General features: G+C 40.9%; 2 protein-coding genes across 2 annotated transcripts; one reads left to right on the forward strand and one right to left on the reverse strand.

The window, feature by feature from the left end:
* Nucleotides 1-466: 466 nt before the first annotated feature.
* Nucleotides 467-5,330, forward strand: gdf10a (growth differentiation factor 10a). Its single transcript, XM_010899236.3, has 3 exons — nucleotides 467-1,040; nucleotides 3,019-4,121; nucleotides 4,610-5,330. Exons 1-3 carry the CDS (start codon nucleotides 782-784, stop codon nucleotides 4,799-4,801), a joined length of 1,554 nt encoding a protein of 517 aa, XP_010897538.3. The 5' UTR covers nucleotides 467-781; the 3' UTR covers nucleotides 4,802-5,330.
* Nucleotides 5,331-12,019: 6,689 nt separating this feature from the next.
* On the reverse strand, nucleotides 12,020-17,488 carry prdm8 (PR domain containing 8). Its single transcript, XM_010899215.3, has 4 exons — nucleotides 17,349-17,488; nucleotides 15,659-15,881; nucleotides 15,130-15,361; nucleotides 12,020-14,805 (listed from the first exon to the last, which is right to left on the reverse strand). The coding sequence occupies exons 2-4, from the start codon at nucleotides 15,872-15,874 to the stop codon at nucleotides 13,688-13,690; spliced, it is 1,566 nt and encodes a 521-aa protein (XP_010897517.2). The 5' UTR covers nucleotides 15,875-15,881; nucleotides 17,349-17,488; the 3' UTR covers nucleotides 12,020-13,687.
* Between the last annotated feature and the right edge of the window lie 1,152 nt (nucleotides 17,489-18,640).

Raw genomic sequence — 18,640 nt, forward strand, 5'->3', positions numbered from 1 at the left:
GGAGCATTACTTCACCACAACACACATGTATATGTTCTCTGTCTATCACACACACGCAAGCATGAATACACACAGCAAAAACCCCATTCATAACAACGTTTGGGTGGTTATGCCCATGCTATTATTGTAGGTGTAGTTCACTAATCATGTGTGACTGAGCTGCTGTCAAAAGCACTTATTGAAGACAATGTTGTGATGCTATTTGAAGCAGGAATGTTGACAATTTAACTAAGGTTATATACGGTTTGTTACAATTTTGACAAATTGTAAACACCAAGAGCATATGTTCATTACTTTTATCATCATCGTTCAGTTTAATCAACAACATATTTGAACGTTTAGTTATTGTGAGTGGGCGTGTGTGAGAAGGTAAGAGAGCGATGGAGAGAGAAAGAGAGAGAGGGAGAGAAAGAGAGAGAGAGAGAGACTCCGGGCATTTGGCTACGAACTGGAACTGTATGGACTGAGTGAGTACATGTTGGCTGCAGAAGTGGATGTCAGCGCCTTTTACTTCTTCAATGTTACCCCTCTCACCTCTGAAACAAGTGTAAAAGTAGATGAACTATATGGAGAGTAAGCGAAGGTATATCGACCAAACGGTTTGTCGCGCCTGAGTCACAAGTGTGACCCAGAAAAGAGCAGCGAGCACGGACGCGGACGCGAGGATAAAGAACGATTTACGCGGCACATATAACCTTGGATTTTATTTACCTTTACAGCAAGTTGGTCCTCTGATAAGCATTTTATCCCTTGGATTTAAGATTTTGCGTTAGGTTCTGTAATGGCAGTTTGGTTTGAGTTTTTAGTGCACATTCTTTTTCTTTTGCTTGGATGTTATCTTGGCGCTTTGGAGTGTCAGACTAGGAGCCGAACCCCAAAGAGCGAGCATGGCAGGGATGGTATCCAGTCTCGGTTTGAACCAGACACCGCCAATCAGGACATGGTTTCCCATCACATGTACAGGCTGTATGAGAAATACAACAGAAAACTTAACCGACTCACAGAGGAAAACACTGTCAGGAGTTTCAGAGCCAGTCAAGGTGAGTGTTGCTCCGGTAAATCTGTCTGTGATGGGAAGTTAAGTGTTCATCTCCAGACAGTAAATTATGCCCTAGGTGTATACATGATGTAATAAATCTTCCTAATTTCCGTCACATATACTAGTTGTGGGCTGTTTGTGAAAGGACCATACCTCTTCCAGCTGATGAGTCTGTCACCGAGAAAAAAATCAGCTTGAATTGATAGTTAGGCCCATATTATTACAGTATACAACAACCCAGTGTTTATGTTTTTTAATGACATCCATTATGTTGACTACTATCCGTCATCTCCCTTCTATATTGCAACGTAATGTGCTGGAATAGAGCAGGCTTTTAAAAAAAGCCTAGGCATGGCGCATGTGGTCAGACACCCCAAATAGGTAGGATTGTTTTGGAACAGTCTGAGAATGCCTGAGTACTTTTTAGGTAACACTTGTTGGCAGGTCTCTTGCGTCGCGTCAGCTGCCGTGCGGCCCTGCATTGCGCTGTGTCTGCCGCAGGTCCAGCTGCAGCGCAGAATATGTCCAATTCGCCCCCAACCGGAGCGCAGCTGCCGCCCAGGCGGCGAAAACAATGCGGTAACTAGGAGACAGTGGGGCACCAATAACGCTCCTAGGCAGGACCGCTCTATTTTCCCCTAGGGACCGCTATATCCTGGGCTGGAGTCAGATAGCTTAGCTAGCAGTGACCGGGGTATTGTCCCGTGGTGTTTATAAAAACCAAAACTGATCGACATTGACTAAACCAGCTCTCAGATGCCATATCATAACACATATTGTGTTTTTACTACAGAAGCCATGTAATCTAAGCAGAGATGTAAGGGAGTTTTGACAACAAGAAGAGATCTATGAAAACATGAGGTTAGTCTCTTGGTGCTGGGCAGACAGTGCTGGCTGTGTTAGGGGCTTAGGGAAAGCTTTGGGGGAAACTGAAGTAAGCGTTTCCATATGCCTGAGGCTGGATACAGGGTAATGAATATCTCTTATGTCACTCCATACATCTGCAGACGCCATATACAATGGACAATACCTTTGCCATTTGACCTAATGTTCATTATGAATATGTACCTCGTTTCTTCCCCTCTCCCCTGTCACATCTTCACTCCTACCCTCCCTTTTCATCAACCCCTTTTCTCCTCTCCTATATATTAACCTCTATTGTCTTGTGTTCTTTTTTTCCTCTCCTGGGTATCAACCTATCCTCTGCCCTCTTCTCCCCTACAGCAACCTCTCATCTCTTCTCATCTCCTCTCCTATATATCAACCTCTCATCTCTTCTCATCTCCTCTCCTACATATATCAACCTCTCATGTCTTCTCATCTCCTCTCCTATATATCAACCTCTCATCTCATCTCTTCTCATCTCCTCTCCTATATATATCAACCTCTCATCTCTTCTCATCTCCTCTCCTATATATCAACCTCTCATCTCTTCTCATCTCCTCTCCTATATATCAACCTCTCATCTCTTCTCATCTCCTCTCCTATATATATCAACCTCTCATCTCTTCTCATCTCCTCTCCTATATATCAACCTCTCATCTCTTCTCATCTCCTCTCCTATATGTATCAACCTCTCATCTCTTCTCATCTCCTCTCCTATATATCAACCTCTCATCTCTTCTCATCTCCTCTCCTATATATCAACCTCTCATCTCTTTTGTTTTTTCTCCTCTTCCCTCTCATCTTCCCCCTCACCGTTCTGTTTCTCTCTGTCAATCTATTCAGTCTATACTCTCTTCAGTGGCATGCTGTCCTTTCCTCTTTGCGATTCCCTCACTCTCTCCATCACCTGCTCCCCTTCTTCCTAAACGCTTTCATATATCCTCATCTAAAAGTCGGTGAATAACGGTTTCCCTCTCCGAAGTCTGGTTACTCGTAATGTTTCTTTCTACTTTGCCTCTGCCTGCTCTTCAGGGCTTTAGGCTAGGTTGCTGGAAACACAGTCTTCCTGCAGTAACTGATTTCTCCCCTTGTAGACTCTGCCAAAAGGACGTTGTTCCATCTGAACCTGACGTCTCTCCAAGACTCGGAAATCATTCTCTCCGCCACATTCCACTTCCTGTTCGACCAGCGCCCGTGGCCAAGGGCCTGGTTCTGCAAACGCTACAAAACTGCGGCCTGTCGCTCTCCAAAACTCCACCATGCTCCCTGCGTCCACCTCATCCTTCGCTCAAACCCCTCTGGGTCAGGGGTCAATCCAGGGTTGCAGGGGTCGTTGCTAGGCAATGTGACCATTCTCCCCCACCGGAGAGGGTCTTGGCAGATGAAGGACGTGACCACGGCAATACAGGCGGCTAGGGAGTCAGGCAACCATTTTGTGTCTTTGGAGTTGGACTTTGGGCTACAGTTCTACAAAGAGCCGGAGGAGGCGCTGTCTGGGCCCAGTCTACCTTATCTGTTGGTGTATGCAGACGACCAGGAATTAGATGAGCCCAACAGTGTGGCACAGACTTTACAGAGGTATGCCCCCGATGCTCACCAGGAAGAGTCTCCTCCTTCTCTTCCTGTTAAACCGGTATCAAAGGCTCGCTTGAGAAGAGAGGTACTGTCACATCCAGACTCAGTCCAGAACAACGAGCTGCCGGAGGTGGAGTATAGGCCTGGTGGATCTAGGAAGCACGACCCATTTCAAACCCCCTACCACGCCCTAAAACCCATCAAGCCTGGGAGGAAAGAGAACAGGGGGGGTGAGAGCGGGAGGGGTGAGAGCGGGAGGGAAGAAGAAAAACACAAAGGACGTGACAGTGGAAGTCAGCCGCCGGTTCAGGGCTTGGACCGCCGGACCCCGAGGAAGAGGAGCGATGGAGAGAGTAGACTGCAAGACAATGGCGACGGAAGGACGGCTGGAAAGAGCGAAGGAGAGGCAGGAGGAAGGACGTCTCCGGTGCTGAGTTTCGACGAGCGGACCATGCGTAAGGCGAGGAGGAGACATTGGGGCTCCGAGCCCCAGGTTAGGGGTTGTTCCAGGAGAACACTCAGGGTGGACTTTGCAGACATCGGCTGGAGTGAGTGGGTCCTGGCGCCCGAAGCCTTTGATGCCTACTACTGTGCAGGCACCTGCGGATTCCCCATGCCCAAGGTAACGACTGACTAACTGGGCTCCTCAAAGACGATCCTTGTTAGACGGCTGAGCTAAAGCCTGGCAAGTCCCAGTAAATATGACCTGTGTCAAAGCACAGAACAGAGGTTCTGCAGGGCAGTGGATAAACTCACACTTATTTGAAAGAATTGCTCCACTGCTCAGAGCCTGATGTTATGTCTACAACATTTTGGAAACAGTATAAATCAGCAGATACATTACCAGCCGGTGCAGACACTAAATGTACTACTTTTTTACTACTGTATCCTGTTTCCTACATGCACTTTTTTAAATGAATGAACCATTGTGTTGCTAAACCACTGACAGCTTTTATCAGGACCACTTTTCCTTTTGGAATTAATTTGTCATTTTTGCAGTTGAATTATTAAAGGCATTGGCTGTAATGTTTCTGTAACCTCTCTGTCTCTCTCTCGCTGTCTTTCTGAACCTGCCCCCGCTCTCTCCATTGCTCCCTTCCTTTCTCCCAGGTGCTGCGTCCCTCAAACCATGCAACCATCCAGAGTATAGTCCGTGCCGTTGGGATAGTTACAGGGATCCCTGAGCCCTGCTGCGTCCCAGAAAAGACCAACCCACTGGGGGTTCTGTACCAGGACAGGGGGGCCGACCTGGTACTTAAGGTCTACCCCAGCATGTCTGTGGAACGCTGCACATGCAGATAGAGCACTGAGCAGAACAAAGCTGGAATGAACAGGATGGACCGAGTTGGGTTAAGGACAAAAATGGGTTAAAAGAAAGATGTTGTGTATTGATGAACGGACAGATGAGTGATGGTGTCTGTACATTTGCTCGTCCCTTGCATCCCTCAGGCTTTGACAGGGAGAGACGGATTGTTGAACGTGAAGAGGCGTTGAAGAGGCACATTGTTTGATGTTGGCAGCATCCATCATATCCGCTGTTAGCAGCAAAAACACAACCATGACATCAACCATAATCGCCACAGAACAGAATACCTGCTTTAATGACGAGAGGCTCTGAAAGTCCCTCTAAACTAAAGTGGAATTAAAATGTTCCTTCTCAAAGACAGGTCTGTTTGACTGGTTCCTAGTGAAAGATTGTTTTTTGAGGGACCGATAGTGCTTGTTGTCCAGGGTCTTGTTCGTAAGAGCACACAGAAGAAAGACATTTTTTTTGAGAAAAATAAACAATTTCAGATCTTAAAAATATGGAAGTACAGTGGGGAGAACAAGTATTTGATATTGCAGGTTTTCCTACTTACAAAGCATGTAGAAGTAATTTTTATCATAGGTACTCTTCAACTGTGAGTGACGGAATCTAAAACAAAAATCCAGAAAATCATATTGTATGATTTTTAAGTAATTAATTTGCATTTTATTGCATGACATAAGTATTTGATACATCAGAAAAGCAGAACTTAATATTTGGTACAGAAACCTTTGTTTGCAATTATAGAGATCATACGTTTCCTGTAGTTCTTGACCAGGTTTGCACACACTGCAGCAGGGTTTTTGGCCCACTCCTCCATACAGACCTTCTCCAGATCCTTCAGATTTTGCTGGGCAATACAGACTTTCAGCTCCCTCCAAAGATTTTCTATTGGGTTCAGGTCTAGAGACTGGCTAGGCCACTCCAGGACCTTGAGATGCTTCTTACGGAGCCACTCCTTAGTTGCCCTGGCTGTGTGTTTCAGGACGTTGTCATGCTGGAAGACCCAGGCACGACCCATCTTCAATGCTCTTACTGAGGGAAGGAGGTTGTTGGCCAAGATCTCGCGATACATGGCCCCATCCATCCTCCCCTCAATAAGGTGCAGTCGTCCTGTCCCCTTTGCAGAAAAGTATCCCCAAAGAATGTTTCCACCTCCATGCTTCACGGTTGGGATGATGTTCTTGGGGTTGTTCTCTTCCTTCTTCCTCCAAACACGGTGAGTGGAGTTTAGACCAAAAAGCTCTATTTTTGTCTCATCAGACCACATGACCTTCTCCCATTCCTCCTCTGGATCATCCAGATGGTCATGGGCAAACATCAGACAGGCCTGGACATGCGCTGGCTTGAGCAGGGGGACCTTGCGTGCGCTGCAGGATTTTAATCCATGATGGCGTAGTGTGCTACTAATGGTTTTCTTTGAGACTGTGGTCCCAGCTCTCTTCTGGTCATTGACCAGGTCCTGCCGTGTAGTTCTGGGCTGATCCCTCACCTTCCTCATGATCATTGATGCCCCACGAGGTGAGATCTTGCATGGAGCCCCAGACCGAGGGAGATTGACCGTCATCTTGAACTTCTTCCATTTTCGAATAATTGCGCCAACAGATGTTGCCTTCTCACCAAGCTGCTTGCCTATTGTCCTGTAGCCCATCCCAGCCTTGTGCAGGTCTACAATTTTATCCCTGATGTCCTAACACAGCTCTCTGGTCTTGGCCATTGTGGAGAGGTTGGAGTCTGTTTGATTGAGTGTGTGGACAGGTGTCTTTTATACAGGTAACGAGTTCAAACAGATGCAGTTAATACAGGTAATGAGTGGAGAACAGGAGGGCTTCTTAAAGAAAAACTAACAGGTCTGTGAGAGCCGGAATTCTTACTGGTTGGTAGGTGATCAAAGACTTATGTCATGCAATAAAATGCAAATTAATTATAAAAAAAGCATACAATGTGATTATCTGGAATTTTGTTTTAGATTCCGTCTCTCACAGTTGAAGTGTACATATGATAAAAAATTATAGACCTCTACATGCTTTGTAAGTAGGAAAACCTGCAATATCAAATACTTGTTCTCCCCACTGTAGATCTACAATATTTAATATTGACCAACAATTTTTCCCTTTATCCTACAGTATTTCACATTAACCTTTAGTATTTCCTTGTCACAAGTCTATCCGCAACCCCGAAAGTGGATGTTCTCTTTACACGATACGGCGATGGCATGTTAAAAAGGTGAACACTTTTGGAATAAAGGGGATGACCCTTGATGTCATAGCTGACCCTAACCTTGATGTCATAGTTTCATCTTTTAGACTAAAAACAGAGCACTGCGTTTCTCTTATAGGATAAGAATTGTGGGGTACATTTGGGTAATGGTTTTATTCTTATATGCTGACTTCTAAGTATTCCTTGGCTGTTGGGAGTAATCCTTGCCCAAACACTTAGACTCCTTCACTATTCATCAACAACCATACAGAATTCTATGGTCAGGAAGAACAAAATTGCAATTAAGGGTCTGCCTAATTTCTTAGGTTTCACCTTGATCATGAAACATTTTGGAAAAATGTAGTGTATGCACAAGACCCTGGCTCGTCATTCATTTATACTGAATATACCTCTTTATACTTACCTCTACTTGAGCAATGGACATCAAGATGTTTTAAAGGGATGGAGCTTCTGTGTTTTTGGGCTTCAAAATAACTGGGTGATCGGTCAAGGGAAAATGATGGTAAACAATTTTCTCAGTGTTCTATTGGCAAATAGGTACATTATATGCACAGAATGCTTTAAACAGATGTATTTTAGTGTTGCTATAAAGTTATGCATACTGTGTAGGCCTACATACCATAAGTATTTTTAAAGGGACGATTGTGTTATGTTGTAAAATATTATTCTAAAGTTTTTTTGTCTAGTACTAAAACTCTGAAGTGAATTGTAAAAGGAGCATCTGGATTTCATTTGTCTTTTTCCTTCCTTAATAGTATTTTCTCAGCCTGCTATATAACTGGAATATTTTTCTATATTGTAAGTGAGAGTATTTTTAAAATGAATTTGTCTTGGTTGCCATGTTATTATTATATTTTAGAAACAGATGTGTCTTGTAAATGTGTTTTAAATTATGAAAAAAGTAGCCCTTATAAGAACTAGAATAAAAAGTAATTTAATCCAACTTTGTTAATGGAATTTATCATTGTTTTGAAATCAGCTTGTGTTCAATCAATCAATCAATCAAATGTATTAAAAAGCCCTTTTTACATCAGCAGATGTCACAAAGTGCTTTTACAAAACACCTGGCCTTAAACACCAAGGAGCAAACAACAGTAGTGTTGAATTATGAAAATAATTTCTGGATGCCAGTTATAAACATGATTAAAAAAACATTAATGTATCAACCTTATTGGCAAAGAAGCAAACACTTTAAGGCCACTGGCCTGGCTCCTGGTTCCTGTCTCCTGGTTCCTGGCTCCTGGTTCCTGGCTCCTGGTTCCTGGCTCCTGGTTCCTATGTCATGTTTCAAGAAGGAGATTAATTTGAACTGTTGCTCCCAGCTGTAGAAGGGGCTCAAAGTTTGTATTAGGAAGGTAACATTTTATGTTGCTATTATAATAAGATGGAAAGATTTAGTTATTTTTTTATTATTCTTCAACTAAAACACAAAATGTTTCTACATACATGTTCTGCCAGGTTGTTCACAGTGGACAGCCATCATATTGCATGGATCCAAAGCTCTGCAAGGGTACACTTTTATTTCTTACACACATTTTAATCCAGCTGAAATCCAGCTGCCCTTACGAGCCTCACACCTACTCCTGTTGTTGTCCTGCCTGCTGTTCTGTCTGTTGTTGTCCTGTCTGTTGTTGTCCTGTCAGTTGTTGTCCTGTCTGTTGTTATCCTGCCTGTTGTTGTCCGGCCTGTTGTTGTCCTGCCTGTTACTGTCCTACATGTTGTTGTCCTGCTTGTTATTGTCCTGCCTGTTGTTGTCCTGCCTGTTGTTTCTCTGCCTGGTGTGTTTGTGGGTGTGTTTTTGTGTTTGTGTGATGCTGCTATATGGATCACTAGAAGACACTGGAAAATAATAGGGAGCAATTAGGATGTCATCTACATGAACTTCAAAAGTAGCATGAATGTTTTTCTTCTATATGTCAATCTGCACCCTCTTTTTGAAGTAAACTGATCTAATATTTCATAATTTTGTATGATATAATTGTTAGAAGCATACACATTCAACTTAATGTATACAACATTAGGGGAGCCTAAAGACAAACAATTAAATTGTTTGAAGATAAACATTTTACATGGTACAAACACTGTAATCGGCTTTTATTGAAAACGTCAAATGTAAAAGAAGCGTGTTGGGGGACAGTTGCCCTTCAGAAATCTTACAGAAGTTAGGCCTACTGGTACCTAATTGAGCCTTTCAAAAATATCTAAAAAGTTATCTTTTTGAGTTTCATAGTACTTTTTCAGATACTTTAGGATGACATGATTTAAAGTAAATACAAAGCAGGACGGGAAGACAGAGGTAATATTTTATATAGCTAGCTATTTGGTCAGATGCGCGATTTACATTAATATTTTATTACTGTAATAGGCTATATTTTTATTTTATTTTAATGCAATCTTCGAGGAAAGTTCTTGTCAAACATATTTAATAAATACTAAACTAAATACCAAAAACTTTTTATACTGTAGACTGTCATGATATATATTAGAGATGCTGCCTATTGAGTTGAAGACAGATTTCAGGTCAATACATTTTCTCGGATTTCCTGTTTCTCTGAACGAGCTCATGGTCCAGCAGCTGTGTGCCGTTTTCTGCAGTCTGATTCGGTCCAGACCAGTACCATAGGGCAGAAATTAAACTTGCAATCCGCATCATGCGGGAAAATACCCTCGAGCAGTCTGAGACTTCTCGAGGGCGGAGTGGTGACGTTTTTTATATGCAAATTAGGTTTAAAGGCCTTGGTTTATGTAAGAAGAACCACTGTCCCTATTCCTATTTTGAAGTGGAGTTAGCGCGGAGGACCAAGTGCAATATTTATATTTCCAAATGGAGGCATATCAATTAATGCAGGATATGAGGGCAGCTATTGTGCGACAGAAAATGTCCTGTACTTCTTGTCTGAATGGGCTCTTTCTGCATGTGATTAGATCCCAGTGAATATCGTCGTTCTGTTAAGTTAGGAGGAGTGATATTTTAGGGCTTATATAATCACATTTACATTGATTTTATAATACCTGAAACAAAACCATGATTGTTTGGCTGAATAGTCATAGATGTTGTACTTACCATGGTAAATGCTATTAGGTTAGATTACATAGGCCTATAGTGATTGAGCCCTCAGAGGGTGAACTTTCAGGGGCTGGTGCCGCTTCCCGCCTCATTTACTTGGGACAGAAAGGTAATGTCTGCAGCCTAAAGTTTTAGGTTGAGACTGTTTTTCACAAAAATCTAAAATTATCTTTTAATGGTTCATATAAAAGAATAGGCTTAAACTGAAAACGCTGTAGGCTACAAATGAAAGATTCCCCTAGCATGTATCTACACAACATACTCCTCACTTTTAATCAGATTTTCTGTATTTTTGTGAAATAAAAACTATTTATTAAAACTTCTAAACTAAAACAGTGTAATTACATCTAATTAGAATTCTCTACCACTTCTAAAAAATCTATCCTAAATTAGTTTAGGTGTAACCAGTTCAATTTTAAAATTACACACCAAGTTCATTGGCCTTCATCTGTGTTGAAGTGTAATGAGTCATATTTTACAGATTAACTCAGTCTTTCTACAGGTTCCCTCTGTTAGGTAATTAATTGCATAGAAAACACTCCACCAATAGTACCAAGGAGATTTAAAAACAAAGGGACACATTTGTGGAAAGACGAGGTGAAATACAGCTCTGGAAAGAATTAAGACCACTGCAAAATGATCAGTTTCTCTGGTTTTACTATTCATAGGTATGTGTTTGAGTAAAATGAACATTTTGGATTTATCCTATAAACTACTGACAACATTACTCCCAAATTCAAGATAAAAATATTTTTCATTTAGAGTATTTATTTGTAGAAAACAACAACTGGTCAAAATAACCAAAAAAAGATGCATTGTTTCAACCTCAAATAATGCAAAGAAATCCAATTCATATTCATATTTCAACAACAAATTATTAATGTTTTGAACTTCAGAAATCAATATTTGGTGGTATAACCCTGATTTTTTATCACAGCTTTCATGCGTCGTGTCATGCTCTCCACCAGTCTGTCACATTGCTGTTGGGTGACTTTATGCCACTCCTGGCACAAAAATGTAAGTAGCTTGGCTTTGTTTGATGGCTTGTGAACATCCACCTTCCTCTTGATCAAATTCCAGAGGTTTTCAATGGGCTTTAGGTCTGGAGATTGGATGCTGCTTTTGAACTGCGCACTCATAAGAAGCCTCTTTAGACGGGTGGACGCAGCGTCCATGATTCCCAAAATTAGTCAGGCCACAGGACAGTTTTCCACTTCACCTCAGTCCATCTTAAATTAGCTCAGGCTCAGAGACGGCAGCAGCATTTCTGGATCTTGTTTATATGGTTTATTCTTTACATGGTAGAGTTTTAACTTGCATTTGAGGATGCAGTGATGTACTGTGTTCACAGACCGTGGATTTCGGAAGTGTTCCTGAGCCCATGGAGTTATTTCCACTACAGAATCGTGCCATCTGAGGGCTTAAAGATCACGGCCATCCAATATTGGTTTTCTGCCTTGTCCCTTGCATACAGATTCTCTGAATCTTTTAATGAAATTATGTACCATAGATGATGAAATCCTAAATGTTTTTACAATTATATGTTGAGAAGCGTTGTTCTTACATTGTTGCACTATTTGCCTTTGCAGTCTTTCACAGAGTGGTGAACCCCTCCCCAACCTCATTTCTGACAGACCCATCCTCTCTGGAATGAATATTTAATACCCAATCCTATCACTGAACTGTTGCCAATTGACCTAGTTAGTTGTGTGATATTCCACCAGGTTTAGTTTTTCAGCATTACACAACATTTCCAGTCTTTTGTTGCCTGTGTCACAAATTCTTTGAAACGTGTTGCTGGCCTCAAATTCAAAGAGAGGCATATATTTTTCAAGAAACAAAAAATAGTCTCAGTTTCAACATTTGATATGTTGTCTTTGTAATATTTTCTATTAAATATAGGGTTTACATGATTTGAACGTCATTGCATTCTGTTTTTATTTACATTTTATGCAGCGTCCCAACTTTTTTAGACATGGGGTTGTAATAGAGTGTAGACATTAGGCATTGTAACTCAGGTCACTGTAATGAAATAAAATTCTGTCTTTTGTGGAAGTAATCACTGGCAGCCAAAACCTTGTAAATGGATTCCAACGCTTCATGTTCAACGCCTAAAGTCTGCCTAAACTGTTCTATTATGTTGACCTATTCCGAAAGGAGGTGTCGCCAATATCCTAAAGGGATCAGTCTTCTTTATGAACTTTGAACACACTATGGTCACAAGATCATTCATCTGAAATCCAAGTTCAGGTGAGAAATCACAACCCGTCATTGCTTTCAAAGCCAAAATAGATGAGAACTGATTATTTCATGCTGAAGACGGCAGTGCATCCTCCTCCCCAAATCACCAGCTGCACTCCTGAACCTCATTTTGAATGGTATTGTGATAGTTGGTGATACTGTATGTCTGAGACAGGTTGAGGTCACATTTTGATAATGTTTTGTCTTTGGAGGAGCTTGGAAAATTTCAGTGGATGATAATGTGACTGAAGTGAACCTTTATCAATATAAATTGAGCTAAAAAGCAGATTAAGTGATTGATCACCATCAGTTCAGGCAGTCAGTATTTAAATTCTGGTTTATAAACTTAATGAGTGGTAAAGACAAGATTCAGACTATTGCAAGTGAATGCCCATGCCGGATGTTTTTTTTCAACACCTATAAATACCATGATTTCTATTGTTGATTTTGCACTAACCCCAACTGGCCTGATTGAAGATACGTTAAACCTTTTAAACATGGTGAATATGGGACTGACTAACTAAGACAACAGTTGCTGGAGGAAAGTTGGTGACTGATGCCACCTGTTGGTGTTAAAAGGGTTAAGACATAATCTTCATTAGACATCTTAAATATGGTTCTCCAAATTATGGCAGTAACAATATATATAATTTAGTATCATTATTAGGGGACAGGTGTCTATTTTCAGATTGTGTATGTAGGGTCACTTACTGTAGGGCTATGGTTGATGCCAGTGATAGGTCACACAATACTAGATATATTTTACACAAATTATCTTTATGGGGGGAAAAAAGAAAGACGATAAGTTAAATTTTGACTTTTATGTTTTTCATTCAAAACAGATAAATTAATCTACACATCTCTGTACAATCTCTGGTAATACTGTATGGCAAGTCAAACAATGCGTAACAGACATCGCTAACATGTTTATAACAATCAAAGGTATATAGCAAGAACTCCGGCTATGAGACATATACGCTTCTCTCTCTCTCGCGCTGTCTCTCTCTCTCTCTCTCTCCAGTCCCACCCTGAGTTTCATAAGGCACAGTGAAGACATACGATCACCCACTAAGCAGATAATTCTCCTGTAATGTAAGCCTTTTTATTTCGTATTTTGTGACCATCTAGTGGAAACATAGCGAGCAATCCAAAAAGGTCACCTACACGCGCGCAAGAGCTCCCTAATGATTAATGATCGATAAGCACAAGTGGACCGCCTTACATTCTGTTTTTAATTACTTTAAATTGTCATGTTTAATTAATTTAAATAGTCTGGTCTATTCTTGTGATTAAATACGGAATTTTCAATATAGTTTAATTTAAAAACACTTTTTTTTCTTAAATCCAACAGGCTTTAATTGTGAGACGTCATGTGGCGTGACAGGTGGTGCCGTTCCCGGAAGAACTCTTGACATATAGGGCAGGTGAGTTTTTCCTCTCGCCTCCTCCTCACGTGGGACTCGGCCGCGAACTCCTTTTTGTGGTGCGAGCGCATGTGGAACACTAGGTCAGATGTCATGCGGAAGGAGAGGTTACACTTGGCACACCAGTTCTGAACAGATACCCCAAATGAGGTAAACGTTGGAGGAAGAATCGTTAGAGACGACGTGGATTGCAGTTGCGCTCCAATGTTCCTTGACCATTGCTCCGGTGCATAGGGAAACGTGTTGGCAGTAACCGTGGTAGCTATTGTCTGTGCGCCTGTTAAATCACCATTCAACATATTCGATGTCAACAAATTGTTGTATCCTAGAACAGTTTTTGAGGTGAAAACGTCCCTCGCGTTCTCTATGCTGTTTGATGGGGAACGTAACATGTTGGATGAGTGCACTATAGAACCGTTAGAAGTTATTTTACTAGGTTTACAGAAAGCACTTTTCTGTTCCTCTTGTCCACTGCGCAGAACGAATGAAAACGCACTTTTTGTGGTGTTTGAGTTTAAACCACAGCCCATCTTCCTCACTGTCTCTGATTCAGCCTCCGTTGGTTTTTCTTTCTCGTGCTTTAAACTATTTTTCGGTGCACCAACTTCTGTAAACGCACTTTTTGTACATTCCACGTGGTCCTTTTTGAACGGATACTTCTCCGTCTTCGGTTTTAATGCAGAACCAGTTGATTCTGGCGCTATGGTGTGGTAGTCCCTAGTTATCTGTGTGATGTTATTGTCGTTCGAAATATTGTTTTTTTCCAGTAACACCGGTTTCCTCCATCTGGGGTAATCCGTCTCCTCGTGTTTCCTTTTACGCGTGGAAATCTCTGCGTCCTCGTTGATGCCAGGACGTTTATGTTCCAGATCCCTCGCGATGTTGTGGAAGTCTGTGATGCGGTGTTGCCGCTTTATCTCCATGTGTTTGTGTTCGTAGGCCTCTCTGCTCTGCGCGTCATTCTTCACCTGCGCGCACAGGAAGCGGCAGTGTGCCAAGTAGGGATGCTCATTCTCGAAGACCAGGTTACATTTGGCGCATGTGAACTCTGTGCAGAGATATACATTTTGTTAGTTCGTATGTACATTATGAAACCCGTTTGCACAACATTAAGTCAGATATAAAGTAGATACAAATTATTTTGCATAACTTATATACAAGTGCAAATGTCTACGGTTGATTTGGTCCTTTTCATCACGGATTTACGCACAGACAAGAACAAAACTCCTGACCAAATGGTGAACAAAATTACAACCACAAGGATTACATTAGGACTTCTCTGTTGACATTGGGGGTGAGGAACAATAAGATGAGTATGATGACGAAGATATATCCTGCAGCGCTTTTCCCAGTGTCTTCGCTTCTCTCTCACCGTCATTACGTCCTCTTGTTGAGATGTCAGTAAAGCCTAGTAGATGTGACAGCTCCTGGTCATACCAGACCAACAGTTCCTCTTCCTGACGTATGTCCCTGGTGGTCCGGAAATACAGCTGGCCTCCCTTCAGGAACGCTTCTGTGTTCTGCTCCTCCCGGCCACGCGCCGCCTGCACCAGCCGCAGCCAGGAGAGCACGAGAGCAGAGCTGCGCATTGCCTCTGGGTCCAACTGTTATACAAATCATTATCAATATGATTAATTCATATGGACATCATTGTCTATATTCGATTATTCTCCAGAGACATAGTGAAATCACTAAATATATAGATTTTTTTTAGCCTTTAATAGTTGGCCAGGTATTTTCTGCAGGTATGAATATCTATACCAAACGACATTTTAAAAGTGCGAGCTATTTGGTTGATGATTACATTACCATTTAGTCTATGATTGTGGCATCATCGCTGCGTATCTTTGTGGTATCAGCTTACAAGTTAAGTTGTCTAATTTAAAATGACAGTAACTTACCCTGAAAACATATGATTTGCTTCTCTTTTCACTGGATTTGAGCGCTATGAAGGCGATGGTGTCATAGAAAGTGTTCTGAAGTACGCAAGGGCCGAACTGTGCCCCGGCCGGGATGTCACGCGTGACGTGCACGCTTGTATAGAGATCTGTTGCGTGATGGTGGAGAAATTTACCCTCACTGGTCCACAGGGAACGAGGTAAAAAACTATGCTCCATGGTTGGTCTGTCGGAGAAACAATATACGTTAACAATACATTATTACAATTATTGTTTTTCGTTGCCCTGTAAATCAACGTTTGACATTTTCAATTGTCAAAGGACATTTATATTGGCGATATGATTACGCTTAGTCTATTTGGCCTAATTCTGTTTGCTTAAACATTCGTCATCCCAAATAAATAGGCCTGTATACCTTTAGGCCTGTCTTTTCCTCCCAATTTGCTTAGGATCAAATTGGAATTGGTATACTATTATATATATATATATATATATATATATATATATATATTATATATATATAAGAGACCACTATATATAGAACGGTTCTGTTCCTCACTCAAAACCTTCCTTTTCGACTTTTTTGGAAAGGAAAGAAAAAGTGCAGTGGTCTCTTAATTTTTTCCGTAGCTGTATATACAATTAAGCCCAAAAGTATTCATATCCATGCCACATTTTGAGCCATAGGGAATTTTTATGTGACCAGTAGGTTTCTTCTGTCTGGAAATGACATAAACATGTGACAAAACACGGTAAGCCGGAGATACAAATAAATAACGTAACTATTTATTTGGAGACAGGTTTAACGTATATAACTGAGAACAGCTGAATAGCAGTAGTTCTCTAGTCAGTTACTATACAACTGCAAGTCATGGCTAAAAACAGCAGTTGTTACGTTATTCATTTGTATCTCCAGCACAGTGTCTTACCGTGCTGGGGAAAACTTGTTTTTTTCCAGGAATCTTCATTTTTCATAAGAAATCGTGCAGACTACTGAGACAGTTACAGCTTAAATGTTTGTGGTTAATTATTGTTACTATGCCTATATTTTAATTTAATTTGCTAATAACATACGAATAATGTACCTGCATGACATTGCTGTCAAGTTTTTACTCTTTCACAAGGTTTTTTTCTTCTGTTTTTGCTGGCAAATTTGTATTAGTTTTTTTCTCATTCAGCTATTTACTCGGTACTGAATGTTGAGCTGGCGTAGTAAAATGGGTTTGACTTCTAGCGTCCTTTGTCTCTGTTTTCATTCGGTTTGTTCCATTGTCTTCCCATCTGCGCCGGAACTGCCTCTTCGGTCTACACGCGTCTCTGCTTCGAGTCAGTTTGGTATGATTAGTATATTCATTATAGCCATACTGAGATTTGTTGCACGACGTCTGTATTGGTCTCTTCACTTCGGTTGCACCTTGTATACATTTTGGCGTATGCTATTGGTTTTGATTAATGGGATTGTCGAAAATGCCATGAATTAAAATATTTATATCGGGTTAAATTTCTATTTCCAAGAAACCTACTAACGTTAGCCCTGGAATCTCTCTTTTAAAAAGAAGTTTCTCTATGACGAAGAAACATCATGTAGGGTGCGTGGCATAACAATGTCAAGAAAACATTACTTTCCCTTACTTTCCTTTTGAAAAAGCTCAAAGAAGAAACCTCATCAAAGCTGTGCGCATTGCCCACTCACCGGCTGAGATCGTGGTGGTAGTGCGGTTCCGTATGTCCGCGAGCTGGATGGTTTTCAGCAGGTGCACCCTGGCTGAAATAACGATTCTTTCCTTCCGTTGCTGTTACGGTCTGACACCGAGAGTGATCACCACAGTGTCTGCCTCGTTACTGCCTCTCTCCTCCACTCACACACACACACTTATCCCCATCCGTGGCAGGTGCAGTGAAGCGTGCTGACACGCTGACACACACACACATATACACACGCTAGAACACACAGGTTGCTCTATCCCCGTTGTATCCCCGTATTGACAGATTCATTCCATGATTTTTAAACGTGGAACTCAAAGAAAAAACGATTATCCATTAAATTAGTACTAATTATATTTAATGTTATTGGTTAGGAGCAAATGAGTAGTCCTAGTCCTATGGCTATTAATTACTCATCAAATGGAGACCCATTGAGTAAAACCATTTGAACATATTTCTTTTAACATGTTCTAGGGTCGGCTATGGCCTGCTGTTTGAAATCCACCAAACACTGTTGCTATATTTTTGCTGAAATATTTCTAAGAATATAGTTGTATTTATTACTTTCATATGTATGAATGATACTGTATGTAGTGAAAAGTTACAAGCATTTTACACATAATTCATGTTTTAATTATCGGTATCATAAGGAAGCCGCTAACCCAAGCTGAAACTTTGGCAATGGTAGCCTGTGTTTTTCAGTTTTCTTATCCTTGATGAAATGTGGGCCTAATCATACATTCTACCCGAAATAATCCCTTGATGCATAATAATCCACTAAATGCTCGTTAGAAGAAGAAGAAAAAAAAAACATTTCAATTTGATGAATAATGGATTTGCCCTGTGGCGACTCGGGATCCTCTGGAACAGTTAATATTACAAGTAAAAAAATAAATGTTGCACCTGAAAGTCGACCATATCTTCATTTTCAGTGTAAGGTCAACTTTCTTTTCTTTCTTAATCAATGTAACATATATAGAGCCTAATCCATTTCCTGAAACTTGAATTCCTACATATACTTGAATTATGTAGTTAAATTGGCTTTCCGTTAAAGGTATGTGTGTAGGAACTTTGGGTGAAATTACATAAAATGCATTTGTTTACATTTTACATCCATAGGTTACAATCCAATCAATCTAGAATCATTGTTTTATCCGATGTTTTGGAATAATTATTAATTAAAATATAATGGTAGACTTATAACAGAAAGACGCTATCTTTTACCAGACAACAATAAGATGTCAGGATATTTCTCCTACTACCCTGGAATTATCTTAATTG

The sequence above is a fragment of the Esox lucius genome, chromosome 6 (genome assembly GCF_011004845.1).
Source record: "Esox lucius isolate fEsoLuc1 chromosome 6, fEsoLuc1.pri, whole genome shotgun sequence".
Taxonomy (NCBI): Eukaryota; Metazoa; Chordata; class Actinopteri; order Esociformes; family Esocidae; genus Esox; species Esox lucius.

Bases quoted from the DNA above. Each gene is read 5' to 3' on its own strand.
- gdf10a (XM_010899236.3), top strand. From the start codon at position 782: ATGGCAGTTTGGTTTGAGTTTTTAGTGCACATTCTTTTTCTTTTGCTT. The intron at 1,041-3,018 runs GTGAGTGTTGCT...CTCCCCTTGTAG, and splicing joins GAGTTTCAGAGCCAGTCAAG to ACTCTGCCAAAAGGACGTTG. The intron at 4,122-4,609 runs GTAACGACTGAC...CCTTTCTCCCAG, and splicing joins GCGGATTCCCCATGCCCAAG to GTGCTGCGTCCCTCAAACCA.
- prdm8 (XM_010899215.3), bottom strand. From the start codon at position 15,874: ATGGAGCATAGTTTTTTACCTCGTTCCCTGTGGACCAGTGAGGGTAAA. The intron at 15,362-15,658 runs GTAAGTTACTGT...TTTGTATAACAG, and splicing joins GCAAATCATATGTTTTCAGG to TTGGACCCAGAGGCAATGCG. The intron at 14,806-15,129 runs GTGAGAGAGAAG...ATCTCTGCACAG, and splicing joins AACAAGAGGACGTAATGACG to AGTTCACATGCGCCAAATGT.